This window comes from Dermacentor andersoni, chromosome 1 (assembly GCF_023375885.2).
Source record: "Dermacentor andersoni chromosome 1, qqDerAnde1_hic_scaffold, whole genome shotgun sequence".
NCBI lineage: Eukaryota > Metazoa > Arthropoda > Arachnida > Ixodida > Ixodidae > Dermacentor > Dermacentor andersoni.
Window position 1 is genome coordinate 11,358,342 of NC_092814.1, and position 15,296 is coordinate 11,373,637.

Below are 15,296 nucleotides of genomic sequence, written 5' to 3' on the forward strand. Positions count from 1 at the left end.
TTTTGAAATGACTGGAATTTCGCTGTCCTTTCTTTTTATTTTACTTGCTGCTGTTTCTGCTATTTATCTTATTGTTGACCTCATAGGTCTGAATGTTTTTGATTGTGTGTAAACCATGTACCCATCCCCTCATAATGCCCATTGGGCCTCGAGGGTATGATAATGAATAAATAAATTAGCCTGTAAAATGGACTGTGGTGTTCCATGTACTATACATTTTTTATACCTGGTAAATACGTGCAGATTTCTTTTTATTTCTGATATACGTGAACAAAAATAGGAAACAGATCTTTTATTTAAGCGTAACAAAGATTTTATTCGAGCATAACAGTCATAGAGTTTCTCACTATAACACCTAGAGGGTAATCTGGCGCCACCGTCTATGGGAGTTTCTTAAGGGGGCACCGTGCCGTCATGGGAATGACGGTATATGTGTCTGCGAGGCTCGCGTTGGCTGGTGTTGTAAGAAGCTTCGTCTAAAACGTGGATATGACTACGCAAATAACGCGTTCTCAAAGTAAAATCTTCATAAAATGTTTCCATTCACGCATATAACATATTTACTCACCCACGATGCATGACCAAGCGAAGAAAAGCAAGAACAGATGACCAACTGTTTCAAAGCGAGCGCGAACCTTGTCGTCTGTCCTCCAACTTTAGCGGCCCGCTGATACTTCTTACGTAACATGTAGTCGTACACCCAATAACAAGTTCTCATAGTTAAACAAAACATGTTTTCGCGTAATAATAAAGCTAAAACAGCTTTTTATGTGCTGTTCTAGTAGAAAATGAATCATTGTGACAGACGGAACGGTACTTGCCAAGCGCGTCTTCAAGGTGTCCTGTCTCTACGAGAACGATGCCAATCCGAATCCACAATATACCGGCATTCCCATGCATACCACAGCGCAGCAGCGCCAGATTTCCCTCTAGGTAATATAGTGAGAAACTCTATGATAACAGTCACGCAGGCACAAGACAGCACTAGATGACATAATGCACACATACATGAAGAATATAGATCTAGTGGCAGTGACGCAGTTTAAGGAGCTTCTGCCGTTGCCTTTGCGCTTCCATCTCTTTGTTGACGCCGTTTACAAAAAACCGAAACCTGAAGAAAACATAGAACTTTACAATTGCTGTCAAAGCTGTTTTTTCATGCTCTGGGCACCCTAGTTGTGGAAAGGCCAGTGTCTGGAGCTGAGCTGAATAATCCGCTAGACTCGCTACATGTAACTTGTTTTTGCTAAAGAACACAGTAAAAGCATCTTCCATGACCTTCACAGCGGTTGACAAGGTCTGACTAAGATAGACAAGGCCTCCATTGTCAAAATGGGTAGTGGCGCAATATGAAGCAGCGTCGGCACTAGCTTCAGATTTACTTACGCAAAGGAATTAAGCCTGCACACTGTGGTCAATAATTTTTGGCAGTGATCTTTCATGCAACATAACCTGTATATTATAGTAGTTCAAAGCACTACTGCTCCTTCTTTCTTGTTTTTCTTTTTCCTGGCTCTCACAAGGTGCATGCTTAGGATACTCAGGAAATATCGTTGGTATGGCGTAGGGTTTCAGGCGTGTTTTATCGCGGGGAATCTTGTGGACAACGCCGTTCACGGTGATAGAGCACGCACGCTGGATTAAACTGTTTTCTAAATGTTTTGCACAAACCACAGCAGTTGGTGCCAGCCTTCTGTCCGTTCTCCTGGTCATTCTTGCCCATTCTGCTACCGCTTCGTATCAGATGTTGGAGTGAACAAGGATACACGCCCTTTTTTCGAGCTGTAACCGCTTCTACACAACGGCACAAAACAGGTCCTCTCCTTGCACTCTAGCTTCGGCATTTTTTCCCTGCCGCCGCATAGTTCTCGTAATGACAAGCACACAAAACAGCAGCCACGCACTCACTCTTTGACAACACCAAGAACAAACACGCAAAGCTGTAACAAGACAGAAAACGCAAACATAGAAACCGACGCAACCATTGCGAAACTGATGTGCGAAGCAGACGACACGCGCAGTCTGCCCCCACCCGTATGGCATCGACCTCTGTCGGCCACCATGGGCATTCATTGCAGGCGGCGCCACACTCCTCCATTGAAAAGAGCGGGTGCACGGCACACTAGCTAGTATATTCTAGGCAACGTTACTATAGTAACGTTGATTCTAGGCACTATAGCCCCGCTGAGTTCCATGCGCTGCCGCTGCTTATTTTCGTACCACTGCTGAAGGTGCAGTTTCCCTTCTCTAAAGTTGATATTTATTCTATGGCGGGGCCTGATAGGGGTTCAGAGGCGAAGTTCACGGATTCCGCTTTTTCGCCCGTAGTAGCTGCATACCCAGCTCCGCGTCCCATTTAATTCGACCTTTGAAGTTATCTCAGGTTCTTGTGCAGAGCACTGGAACCTTGTAATTTACTAGAGGCTGCATGGGGGCTGTAGGAAATCAATAGAGCGGCAACGAAATGGACGCAGCTAGTGACGGCGGTGGCGGGAGGCCACGAAATGATACCATCGCTACGGAAGACGCTACCCTTGCATTTAATATAGAAGAAGTAAGTCTGACTTCCGTTTTCATAGCGCAGTGGGTTAGCAGTGTCGTCTGATTTTATTTTAGTCTTACTGGTTTCTTTTAGCGCGAGGACGAAACGGCGGTGACAGGCGTTTTCTACTGTATTATGAGAACAAAGAAAAACTGCGCAAAAAAGAAAAAGACATAGAAAGAACCACACGACACAAGCGCAGACTAACAACTGGTTTAATGCTCCAACGGCACTTTCCTACCAACAACAGAACGCATGCGCACCAACCGCGAAGGCCGATGCCGCTATCATGTAGTCAAGCCTAGAAACGCCAACTCCTTGCGGTACAAATGTATGGAAGCCTCACGAACACATTTATCTGGCCCTAATCTCGCGATTTCTAAAGCTTCGATTACTTCACGCTCTTTCTTATCATTTGCGCGTCCGACAATCTTAGTCCTGCCGAAAAGTGGAGTACAAACTTTGCCATCATGCCTGCAGGTCTTGCAATGCTTAGGAAGATGCTGTCCTCTAGATTAATCTAGTGAATTGGCATGTTCTAATAATCTAATATTAATGCAGCGGCCTGTTTGTCCAACGTACACGTTGCCACAACTCAGCGGAATCTCATAGATGACATTCGCTCTACAAGGCACAAACTTGTTCCTGTGGTTAGTGCTGCATTCGATTTTCTTTTTCCTATCAGGTCTAGCTAAGTTGCACAGACTGGACAGCTTACAAGGTGCCGAAAAGAGAACCTGTATGCCGAATTTACCCGCGACCCTCTTCAGGCCGTGCGAGACCCTGTGGACATAGGGCATAACTTCATACTTCCTCCTCTCCTGTGGATCCGCCCCACGAGGCTTTGAACTTGGTCGGAAGGACTTCAACAGGGACTCGGCTACAGCCCGAAGAAGGGCCAACGGAAAACCGGCCGACCGAAGGCAATCAGCTTGGGCATCAAAACTAGACTGAACCTTGTGTGGACAGGACTTCACTAACGAAGCCCTGAGGCACGTTGACGCAATCCCCCTCTTGACCAGCTTCGAATGGCTCGAGTTGAAGGGTAGAAGTGCTTTTTTCGACCTAGGCATGTACGCCCAGCAGAGGTGGTCAGGATCGTTAAAAAAAAATTTTAAGTCTAAGAATTGCAAGCAAGAGTTTTCAGGAAGTTCAATAGTAAAATTAAAACTGGCAAAAGCAGTCTTAAAGGATGCTAAAACCTCCGATGCCACCTGTGTCAAGTTATCGTTGTAGTCTAAATTTAAAAGAATTAAAAAATCGTCGACGTATCGGAACACACGAACGATTCGGTCGTCAGAAAGTACCCGCGCTAGCGAGCGGTCAAGTTCGGCTAAAAGGATCTCAGACAAAACAGGGGCTACACACGACCCGATACTGATGCCGTGTTTTTGCACATAAAATTTATCCTGAAAACTCACAATGGTTGAAGAAAGATATGCCTTAAGCAACTCTATAAAACCTTCCACAGAAATACCACACGCATTCTGGAAAGACACAGCACCAGATCGTTCAATACAGTTCCGGACTGCGCAGAACAGGCCTTCGTGGGGAAGGGAATAGAACAGCTCTTCAATGTCAACCGAGAAGCCCGAGTTCCCCACAGCCCGAGTTCCCCACTTGTTCCCCACAGGAACAAGTTTGTGCCTTGTAGAGCGAATGTCATCTATGAGATTCCACTGAGTTGTGGCAACGTGTACGTTGGACAAACAGGCCGCTGCATTAATATTAGATTATTAGAACATGCCAATTCACTAGATGAATCTAGAGGACAGCGTCTTCCTAAGCATTGCAAGACCTGCAGGCATGACGGCAAAGTTTGTACTCCACTTTGTACTCCTCGGCAGGACTAAGATTGTCGGATGCGCAAATGATAAGAAAGAGCGTGAAGTAATCGAAGCTTTAGAAATCGCGAGATTAGGGCCGGATAAATGTGTTAGTGAGGCTTCCATACATTTGTACCGCAAGGAGTTGGTGTTTCTAGGCTTGACTACATCATAGCGGCATCGGCCTTCGCGGTTGGTGCGCATGCGTTCTGTTGTTGGTAGGAAAGTGGCGTTGGAGCATCAAACCAGTTGTTAGTCTGCGCTTGTGTCGTGTGGTTCTTTCTATGTCTTGTTCTTTTTTGCGCAGTTTTTCTTTGTTCTCATAATGTCATACCAACTAGCCCCTCAACGTATGCTTCTAGTTTTCTACTGACTTGTCTCGCAGCTTGTAATTTCTAATGCGCTAGCGACGTACTTACGTTTGGTTGTCTGCTAATGATATGCCTCTCCAGTTGAATTCAAATAGCCGTTGTGAATGACTATTTTTGTCTTTTTGTAGTTGGATGACAAAGAATTTGAGCTTCCACCTGTGGAAAATCCACCGACGTTGGAGAGCATATTAAATGAAGTAAGTGTACTCGTTCACTGTTCTGCACATGATCAGTGCTGTTAACCTATTCACCAGTAAGCAGTTTTGTAAGTGTTTCAGTTCGGTTTTCGGTTGCATTGGATTTAGCAGTACTTGTCACATGTTTAACCCACCGTGGTTGCTTAGTGGCTATGGTGTGCTACTAAGCACCCGGTCGCGGGATCGAATCCAGGCCACGGCAGCCGCATTTCGGTGTGGGTGAAATGCGAAAACACCTGTGTACTTAGATTTAGGTGCACATTAAAGAACCACTGGTGGTCCAAATGTCCAGAGTCCCCCACTACGGCGTGCCTCATAATTAGAAAGTGGTTTTGCCACGTACGCTCCATAATTTAATTTTAATTTCACATGTTTAGCAACAACAAATGAAAAGAAAAGCTGTTGAAAGTGGCACAACAGGCTGTGGATTGTTGCCGGGACTTTGCCCCCATATGCTGGCTGAAGTCACGTGACCAAACTGTCTGAATGTTTATGCATCACTGGGCTTCTTCAGGTCTCCTCGATTTGGCTGCACTTTCTGCACTAGTTCAGGGGGCGCAGCACTCTAGCACTCGATTTGCCAGTGCAGCTAGCGCCACCTGCACTTCGGCACTCGATTTGACGTCGTGCTGCACGAGTTCATGTACACTTCGGCACTAGAGTCTCCGCAAGTTCTTTTCTCGTGCACGTAGTGCAAGGCTTTTGATAGCAGACGACACATGTGGCTCCGTGGCCATGCGGGTGTTGGTAGACGGCATCGACGGCGCCTGCTATTAATAACGCAGCACGGACGCCAGTTTTCTTCAGGATGTGTACGCAGCATCTTGTTAAGGGTGCTTTCCGGGTTCAACTGCTGCTAAGTGCACTGAAGGCCGGGATTTTCCCTCAGGTCACAGTCGTTTGTATTAATTTTCACGAGCTTACCGCTACCTCGACGTTAAGTTTGCGCGAAACCACATCGGTCAGTCGTTTGAAACGTTGTGCCATATATGATTCAGAAAGGTGTGGAAACCACGCTTGGTCATGCTTTCTGAATAATGACACACCAACAAAATAACACACCAACAAAAGAAAAGCCACAGCCACCCAGTCACAGCAGACGAAGGCCTGTACGTTTCTGCACTTTTGTCCTTGATTTGACTGCTGCACCGAAAGCGCTAGCGTCGCGCTACACTCACACTTCAAGAACTAGCGCTGCACTGGCACAACACTTTTCTGAACTAGTGCAAAAGGTGCAGCCAAATCGAGGAGACCTTTCTATTCCCAACTTTCACGGACAGTGGCGCCGTCGTGTGGCGGCGGCCGTAAACAATCGAAAGATTATACTCTCCGCTGGCTGCCGTGTGTTCGCGTAGCGTATTGGTGTTGTCTACACTTTTCCTTCACTTTTGGTTGAGGTTTAACGCGTGCAAAGCTCCCGTTGGATCCTAAAGGACAGTTAACATGCTCAGAATGAGCAAACATAGAAGTAACCGTATTTGCTGGGTGCCGTAATACAAAAGTTAGGCAGTAGGTGATGTGCGCCTTCACTCATTCTCACCGGCTGCATCCATGAGGAAGAATTTGATTACTAAGCTGCAGATCGGCAAAGCTGTCACTGCGCACTTCATGCCGGAGGACTTTTTTTGGAATACGACAGATGAGTGACTATTCCGAGCACTTGAAATTGCGAATAGACGTACCTCCATAAAAACGCAGGCATAGCACTATATTATCTGCAGGGGAAGAAATAATGCGCAATCTTAACTCAAATGTGTTGTAGGATGATTGATGCTTGCTTTCTTGCCACTCATGCCTTTGCGGCTACGTTGGAGCACTAACATTCTCCGTGAAGCCTTGTACCTGCTTCAAAATTTCTTGTTCTCGCTCATGCGTTCGTGCTCTGCAACGCCGGCTTGACATTCCACCATTTTCGAACAGAGAGATGAGTTTCTTATTTGTGCATCGAAGTAAAGTGACGCAGGCGTAGAAGGACCTGGAACTCATGCTTGTCATCGTCTGCCACTTCGATGCGCGGCTGCAACGTGTGCACAGGCGCGCATGACTGCACTCGAAGGTAACAAATCCTAGTCCAACAAACTTTAAACTACTGTGCAGTGTTCGCGTAGCAAACCCTCAGCTGATTTGCGTGTATATTATTTTATAAAGATAACTGGAAGAATGAAGCAAGCATTGCTGCGGACCAGTAAATATCGGCTATGTATCGCTTGATCTGTCTGTAGGCAAGACGTGGTAGGACTGACGCAGGCTGTAAAACTGCAAGACTATAGCTTGCACAGCACACATAAAGCGCAATAACTAAATTACAAGGGTGAACGGTTATTGTATTAGCTCGCAAAAGTGGTCAGATATGGGTTTTTGTTTACTTCTTGTGTTCAATATCCAGCTTTGTGAACACAGGCAGGGATAACTAGACAATAAATTTTCGCTCACAAAACGCTGCTTTAAGGCTGCTTTTCACGCTGTTGATGTAAAGAACTTGGGTCGCGCAACACCAGGAAGATTTTTTTCTCGACATGGCGGCTTATTCAAGCGGTCCAAGTAACAACTTGCATAGAGCACCGCACCGTATAAAAGGTCATTGTACCTGTTCAATGCGGTCGAATTAATAGAATAGCAAAGAGAAAGCACGGTCACTTCTCCTTATAACACTGTCCCGGTAAAACTGAAACCATAGCTCATGTGGTTTGCTTCGAAGCCGCGAAGTTTGCATGCGATCGAAGGCCTTCAACAGTCACGGACGTCGACGTGCACGCTTTTATGCTGCAGCACACAAGATGACCAGCGTTTAGGACTTCCTCGCCTTCAAGCAGGCTTCGAATCCTGCGTTCTGCTCGCCAGATGTGAGCCATTACACAGGCTAACGACTGCGGCCGTGTTAACTGAAGAGACATTTGAACATCACAAAGCGAAACATGTCACTGAGCAAGACGACCGCAGCACTGCACCGACTGCTCTAGATCTTAATCTCTCGGACAGCCATGTTGGATTTAAGGTGGCGCCCCCTATAGGCCGTGAAAGTTGCGAATTATGCAGTCACAAACTATCTGCTTACCACCCGCGGCTTTCGCTCGGACTAGCCCTTGCAGAAGGGCATGCCACCATCACATGATCCAGCTGTTGGGGCACCATGACTAGAAGTCACTCCGCTGGCTGCCTTTGTGTGCTCGTAGCTACTTGTAGATAGCCCCCTGTTAAGCGAATTCTTTAGCGTGGCCTCCAAGATGGTACAACCTTGGAGGCCACGTCGCAGACACAACCATAGTGCTTGCATAGCGGAATCGCTGCCTGAGTGCATAGAATGCGTTTTTAAAGTGCACCTTGGGTCGCGCTCTCGCTCTTCATGCCACTTAACCGCTGTAATTAAGCTAGCTCATTGCCTGCATAGTTTAAGCTGAATTTCCACACGAACTTAAAGTCGCTATCATATGATGTTGCTGTTCACACAGAAAGCGCCCCTCGGTCTCGTGAGACTCATGAGACTGGGGGGCTCATGAGACTGTCTACGAATGGCCCAACGCATGCTTTGGAAAGAGCAAATGTACACTGTCTAATAATTGTGCATGTCAAAAAGCAAACGCTTGAACTTAGCAGCGGATTTGGATAAACATATGCGAGCAGTAATCGGTGAAGTTCCTGATTATGTACCATCCCGATTACCGGTGAGAAACAGCCACATGGAATATGATATTCTTCCTTGCACACCAGTTTCACTCACTTAAAAGGTGAAATCCATCTGTTAACCGCACATATCATAGGTGGAAAGTTTTAATTTTTCCGATGGGGGAAAGGGAGTGCTGCAGCCCCATAAGCTTTCCGAACTCCACCCATATATACATATATTGTAAATGTGTTTATTAGTCACCGGCGTTTGGGACCGACCCTTAGAGGAGGGCGTGGACTCTCAGCACGTGCGGCGTCTCCTGAGAACAGCGCTGGAAAATTTGCCCTACTAGAAAGCGCTGGAGAGGGTGGCCCACTATAGTGTTCCTCTATACATACGCTACAATTACCCCCGGGAACGACAAGGGAGCCATCCAGCGAGCTAACAGCTCCTCACCATGAGTGGATCATAGTACAGCTTGAGGCGTTCGATGTTGACATGTCCCGTCCACGACGGCGCATGTCCGAACATGGTTCAATGGATTCAATCAGGTAGTTAATGGGGGATGCGCACTCGACGATACAGTATGGCCTTTCATACTTGGGCAGTAGTTTTGAAGAGAGCCCAGGTGCAGTGGAAGGAATGGAAAGCCACACAAGTGCTCGAGGAAGGAAGGTGGGTGCAGAGGTGGTGTCGCCGCGAGTGCTCCTCTGGTGCTCTTGGTCAATGCAGTTAAAGGTCTACGCGAGATCGCGGCACTCTTCAGCATGTGGATTCAGAAGCGTCCGGCCGGTATGGTAGAATTTTGTCGATGGTATGCGATGGGTGCCTACCGTACAGTAAGAAAAAGGGTGAAAAGCCGGTGGTGTTCTGAGTAGCAAGGTTGCTTGCATAGGTTATGAAGGGCAGAATGACGTCCCAATTTGTGTGGTCAGAGGCGACGTACATTGCAAGCATTTTGCCGAGCGTGCGGTTGAAGCATTCTGTTAGGCCATTGGTTTGAGGATGGTACGCTGTAGTTGTGCGATGAACAACCGGACACTCATTAAGAATGGCTTCAACTACTTCAGATAGGAAGACACGTCTGCAATAACTGAGCAGTTCCTCAGGTGGTCCATGACGCAGGATGAATCGATGAGGCAGGAAGGAGGCAACATCGCATGCTGTAGCTGCCGGGAGAGCAGTAGTTTCGGCATATTGCGCGGGGTGGTCAACTGCCACAATGGCCCAGCGGTTTCCAGCCGATGTTGGGGGAAAGGGCCCATACAGATTGATTCTGACGTGCCCAAACGGCCAAGTAGGGCAAGGTAAAGGTTGCAGATCAGCTGGCGAGAGGAAGGGTGAACGAACTTCTGAACGTAGCTGTACATCCTTCACCAGTAGTATCACTCTTAAAGGCACTGATAAGTTTTGAAAACTCCCGAGTGTGCACACCGTGGATCAGCGTGGAAAGCTGCGCATTTTGGAATGGAGACTGCGAGGTGCTACTAATAACCACTTGTGCCCGTCGGGGTTATAGTTGTGTCGGTGAAGCAGGTTGTCGTAAATGACGAAATGGTGAGCTTGACGATGCAGCATGCGAGTGGTTGGTGGTGCTGATAAACCAGAAAGCAGTGCTATAAGAGAGGTAATCCAATAGTCCTTGCGCTGCTCAGACGCGATGGTGGTAAGGTCGAGTGAAGAAACGGTAAAGTGGGATAGTGAGCAGCAAGCATTGTCGTCAGGCATGGGAGAGCGCGAGAGGGCGTTGGCGTCAGAATGCTGGTGTCCACTGCGGTAGAGCATGCGGATGTCGTAGTCCTGCAGGAGAAGTGCCCATCGGGCAAGATGGCCTGAGGGATCTTTCAAGGATGACAGCCAACATAGCGCATGGTGGTTCGTGACTACATTAAATAGACGGCTGTACAAATAAGGCCCGAACTTACTTGGTGAGAGCCCAGATGATGGCCAGGCATCTTTTTTCTGTCACAGTGTAATTGGTCTCAGCTTTTGTAAGCGTACGACTTGCATAAGCCACGACATATTCAGGAAACCCCCTGCTGGGTAGCGCCGAGGCCAACAGTGCTGGCATCTGTGTGCATCTCGGTATGGGCTGTCGGGTTGTAATGGTGCAAAATTGGCAGAGACGTTAGCAAACGATGGAGCTTTGTGAAGGCCTCTTCGCATTCGGATGGCCACGAAGTGAGGGGCCCTTTGCTTCTAAGTAGCTTCGTCAGGGGCGATATGATGGCGGCGAAATTGCAATTGAAGCATCTGAAATGGGAACACAGACCGATGAAACGGCACAATTCTTTGAAGTGGCTGTCTTACGTTGGCTAAGGGGATTGGACGATGACCCAAAGTTTGGTTCGATCGGGGAGAATTCCATCCTTGGATACGACGTAACCTAGAATTGTCAGCTGCCAAGCAGCAAATCGGCACTACTTAAGGTTTAGTTGTAGCCCTGCGTTTGTTAAACACCTTAAGACAGACCGGAGCCGTTGAAGGTGTGTTGTGAAGTCAGGAGCAAAAACAACGTCAAGATAGCACAAGCACGTGTGCCACTTCAAGCCGCGCAGAACTGTGTCCATCATGCGCTCAAATGTTGCGAGTGCATTACAAAGTCCAAAAGGCATTACGTTAAATTCACATAAGTCGCCGGGTATGACAAAAGCTGTGTTTGACCGTTTGGCGTCTGCCAAGGGTACTTGCCTATACCCTGAGCGTAAATCTAGAGATGAAAATAGTTCTATGCCTTGTAGACTGTCAATCGCGTCGTCCATGCGTGGGAGAGGGTAGACGCCCTTGCAAGTAATTTTGTTCAGGCGGTGGTAGTCCACACAAAACTGCACAGAACCATCTTTCTTCATAACTAGGATGACAGGGGATGCCCATGGACTGTTGGAAGGTCGTATCAACTCACGGTGAAGCATGTAGTCGACTTGTTCATTGAATACACGACGTTCTGCAGGAGATACACAGTGCGGACGTTGCCGCAATGGCGGTTTGTGGGCCAGTATCGAAGCAATGTGTAACAGTTGGTGTGCGGCCCAGGGAAGATTGCCTTACATTGAAAAAAGAACGAAATTCTTCAAGAAGGCACAAAAGCTGCAACCACTGGGCCAGTGTAAGGGCATTGCCAATAGAACTGAACACATCACTGGGCGTTAGGTCACACGTAGAAACAGCACTGAGCGCACTGGAACTAGCACAGTAATTGACATTGGGTACATCCATAGCTTGCACTTCGATCGCTTCTACATTGCCCTCGGAGCAGCAACAACAGGTATGAAAACGGGTGGGAAACAAAAATGGTGCTGTAGACCTGCGTGATGTCCACTGCCCTTGAAAGTTTCCTCTAGAGTGAAGTATTGTCGGTGAGCGGCAAATCTAATAGCGGCGAGTGTTCTATTTTGGCCTGTGCGTAATGAATAACGGCATTGTGGCGCGAGAGAAAATCCCAGCTGAAGATAATGTCATGGGAGAACGATGAAATGATGAATTCTGTGGCGTATAGAACTTCGGCAATGACAACACGCGCAGTGCAAGCCACCAAGGGGGGAACATACTGAGCACTGGCTGTGCAGAGGGACAGTCCAGAAAAGGCCATCGTGACTTTCCGAAGTAAGCAGCAAAGCTTAGCGTTCATAACACATACGGCGGCCCCACTATCCACGAGTGCAGGTGCACAATCACTGTCAACAAACACTTCGATTACGTTCGAGGGACTGCGTTGAGGATTTTCACATTTTGACGTTGTCGCAGCCCTTGCCTCTTAGACAGTGATGATTAGTTTTCCTCGCCCTGAGCTGCGGGGCGAGGTTGCATTGGTGACAGTGAGTGATGGCGTGGAGAAAGTGAATGGCGGGTAGTTGCGGTTGGGCGCAATGTCGGCGACATAGCTGATGGGGGGCCGCAATATGGACGGTTGGACTGGCTTGTCGCGGGTGGTGCAGTTGTAGGTGGCTGCACACGATTACAAAAATGTGCAATGTGACTGGTGTAGCAGCATGCAAAGCATATTGGCTTGTTGTCGAGAGTACGCCACCGGCTCGCCGGGGCAACTCCCATCTATGTCACAGGACTCATTGTACGGGGCGGCTGCTGACATGACTGCATGGGGGGCGGCAGTCGGGGTCTAGGCACAAAGTCGGCAGCACGGACAGGCATACTTGAAGAGAGTGGCTGTGTCTTCACGACGACTTCAGCGTAGCTGAGTGGTGCAGCCGCTGGGACTTGTTGGGGCAGTGCAACATCAGTGTAGCTTAGTGGTGCAGCCGCACGATGATGTTGGCTCTGGTCTGGAAAGACCTCGGCGATTTTTTGCTCGATCGTGTGATTGAGCAGAGGCATAAAATTCGATGCAGGCTGTTGGAGATGGCGGCAGATAAGCGAAGGCTATTAAGGAGAGCTGGCGTGCAACTTCCCCCCGAACGAAAAGTTTCATTTCAGCAAGCAACGCTGATTGGTCGGGGATGGTAGCCAAACCAGCAATGAGGTCGTCGCGTGAGGAAGGGTGACGTGTCAATAAGCACTGCCTGCATAGCTCCTCGTAGCTTTGGCATAGACTGATGATGTCTGTCATGGACTGAGAATTCTTGGCAAGTAGCATGTTGAAAGTGTCATCCTCTATTTCTTTGAAGACATTTCTGATTTTGTCGAACTCCGACATCGTCGCATTGACTTTCTTACACAGTCCAGGACATCTTCAATGTAGCTGGTAAATGATTCACCCGGCTGCTGTGCACGTTCTCGCAAATGTGATTCCACTTGTGGCTTGCGCACAGCAGGGCAACCAACGAAACACAGCCACTAAAGAGGTCTCTAGCGCAGGCTACGTTGGAAAGTCGGTCGTACCAGAGACTGGCGACATCCGCGAGATAGACGGGCACGTTGCTTAGTTTGACAAGATCGTCCCATTTGTTGTGGGCACTTACCCTTTCACGTGCCGTCAGCCATTCCTTGACGTCGGTGTCGTCCGTGCCGCTGAAAATGGCAAGGTCCCTGTGGCGAGGCACACCAGAGCACAGGACTGACTGAGGAGGCGTTTGCTGGGACGCGTCTTCAGGCATGGTTGAGCGTAGGGTACAGGATCAAAGTTCCAGGGTTGATGTTGTAGGCCGAAACAACCTCCACCACTTGTAAAGGCGTTTATTAGTCGCCACTATTTGAGACTGGCTGTTAGAGCAGGACACACACACGGAAGCACGCACGCGCGTGCGCACGAACACACACACACACACACACACATGAAAATAAAACCTTTAATAATAGTTACACTTGAAAAATTGACCTTGAAAAATTTTTCACTTAAAGTGACTGTCTAGTGGCTGTCTTATGAGTATTTACCAGACCTCATAGTAAGAGACAGTTCAATTTCACAGCCCGAGTCCCCTCGCACCACCAAGAGAATGGCTTCTCTCAGATGAGCCATGCGACAAGCAGATTCAGTTAAACCTGTTAGGGGAGGTATATGTGCTTTGTGCATATTAATTCTTACAAATCAATCAAAAAAGACATGTAACAGCTTGTGAATACACAAAGTGTAGCGAAGAGAGACGCTAGTGGGTTCAGCGATACTGGCTCTAAACTTTAGTGGGTCAAGCCCTCCTGCTCAGCAACGGCTCTCGTGCTTGGAAGCTGTGACTGCCCTGCCTGTCGACGTTGCACTGCTCCGAGCTCTACCAAATAAACACCTTTAGAATTGGTGGAATGTGCGGGGTACCCTCAGACGATCATCCTGGAACTCCGGTCTCGTACCCTACCATCTACCATGCCCCAAGACGCCTCCCAGAAAACACCTCCTCCTGCACCCACTGCGTGTCCCGGGGTGCCTCGTCATCGCGACCCTCCTATCTACACTGGAGTGGACGACACTGACGTGGACAAATGGCTCACGGCGTACGACAGGGTAGGCGACCATAACAAGTGGGACGAAGCGGCCAAACTCAGCCATGTTCTGTTCTACCTCGCTGGAGTGGCCAGCCTGTGGTATAACAACCATCAAGCAGAGTTCCAGACATGGTCGGAATTTAAGACTTCCCTCGCCGATGTATTTGGTCGCCCTGCTGTTCGCAAGCTGCGTGCCGAGTAACGTTTGCAAGAATGAGCTCAACAGCCAGGCGAAACATTCACCAGTTATATCGAAGATGTCCTGGACCTATGCAGGAAAGTCTATTCGACCATGGCGGACTCTGATCGAATCCGAAACATCCTGAATGGCATAGAAGACGACGCCTTTAACATGTTGCTGGCCAAAAGTCCACGCTCTGTGGCTGAAATTGTCACAGTGCCAGAGCTATGAAGAACTCCGCAGGCAGTGGTCACTGACCCGTCGACCTCTACCGCGTGACGAACACCTCGCTGGTTTGGCTGCCATGTCCAACCAGGCAGCGTTGCTCGCAGAAATGAAGGCGTTCGTCTGCGAGGAAGTTGCCCGGCAACTCTCGTTGATGGATTTTGCACAGCCGCAGTTGGTACACGCGCCTGTGCCAAGTTTTGTGCCTCCGCTTCGCCGCGTCATAGCGCAAGAACTGCACGATGTTTTGCCTGAGCACCACCAGTGTGTTCCTGCAGCTGCGTCTCACAGCTACGCCGAAGTCATGGCCAGGCCCCAACAGATCCCGACGGCTGTGCCACAGCTACGCGGAAGTCGTCACCCAGCCTCAACAACTCCCTCAACGGGGACCTCTCACGTACACCGAAGACCTCGCTATGCCCCGACAACAGCCTACTATGCAATCACTTCACCAGCCGCCACGTCCAAAGTGTCCTTCC

General features: G+C 48.6%; 1 protein-coding gene across 6 annotated transcripts in view; it reads left to right on the forward strand.

Annotated features, from left to right (window-relative positions):
• Positions 1–2,238: 2,238 nt before the first annotated feature.
• Positions 2,239–15,296, forward strand: part of Vps8 (vacuolar protein sorting 8) — a 972,138-nt gene continuing 959,080 nt past the window's right edge. For 2 of the 6 annotated variants that reach the window (XM_055061192.2, XM_055061196.2), the window contains exons 1-2: positions 2,241–2,554; positions 4,868–4,936. In XM_055061192.2, the coding sequence (XP_054917167.2) occupies positions 2,465–2,554; positions 4,868–4,936 (159 nt within the window). In that variant the 5' untranslated portion in view covers positions 2,241–2,464. Of the gene's footprint in view, positions 2,555–4,600; positions 4,620–4,867; positions 4,937–15,296 lie in introns of those variants that run through there. The other 4 variants (XR_008608392.2, XM_055061193.2, XM_055061195.2 and 1 more) reach the window with 4 other exon arrangements.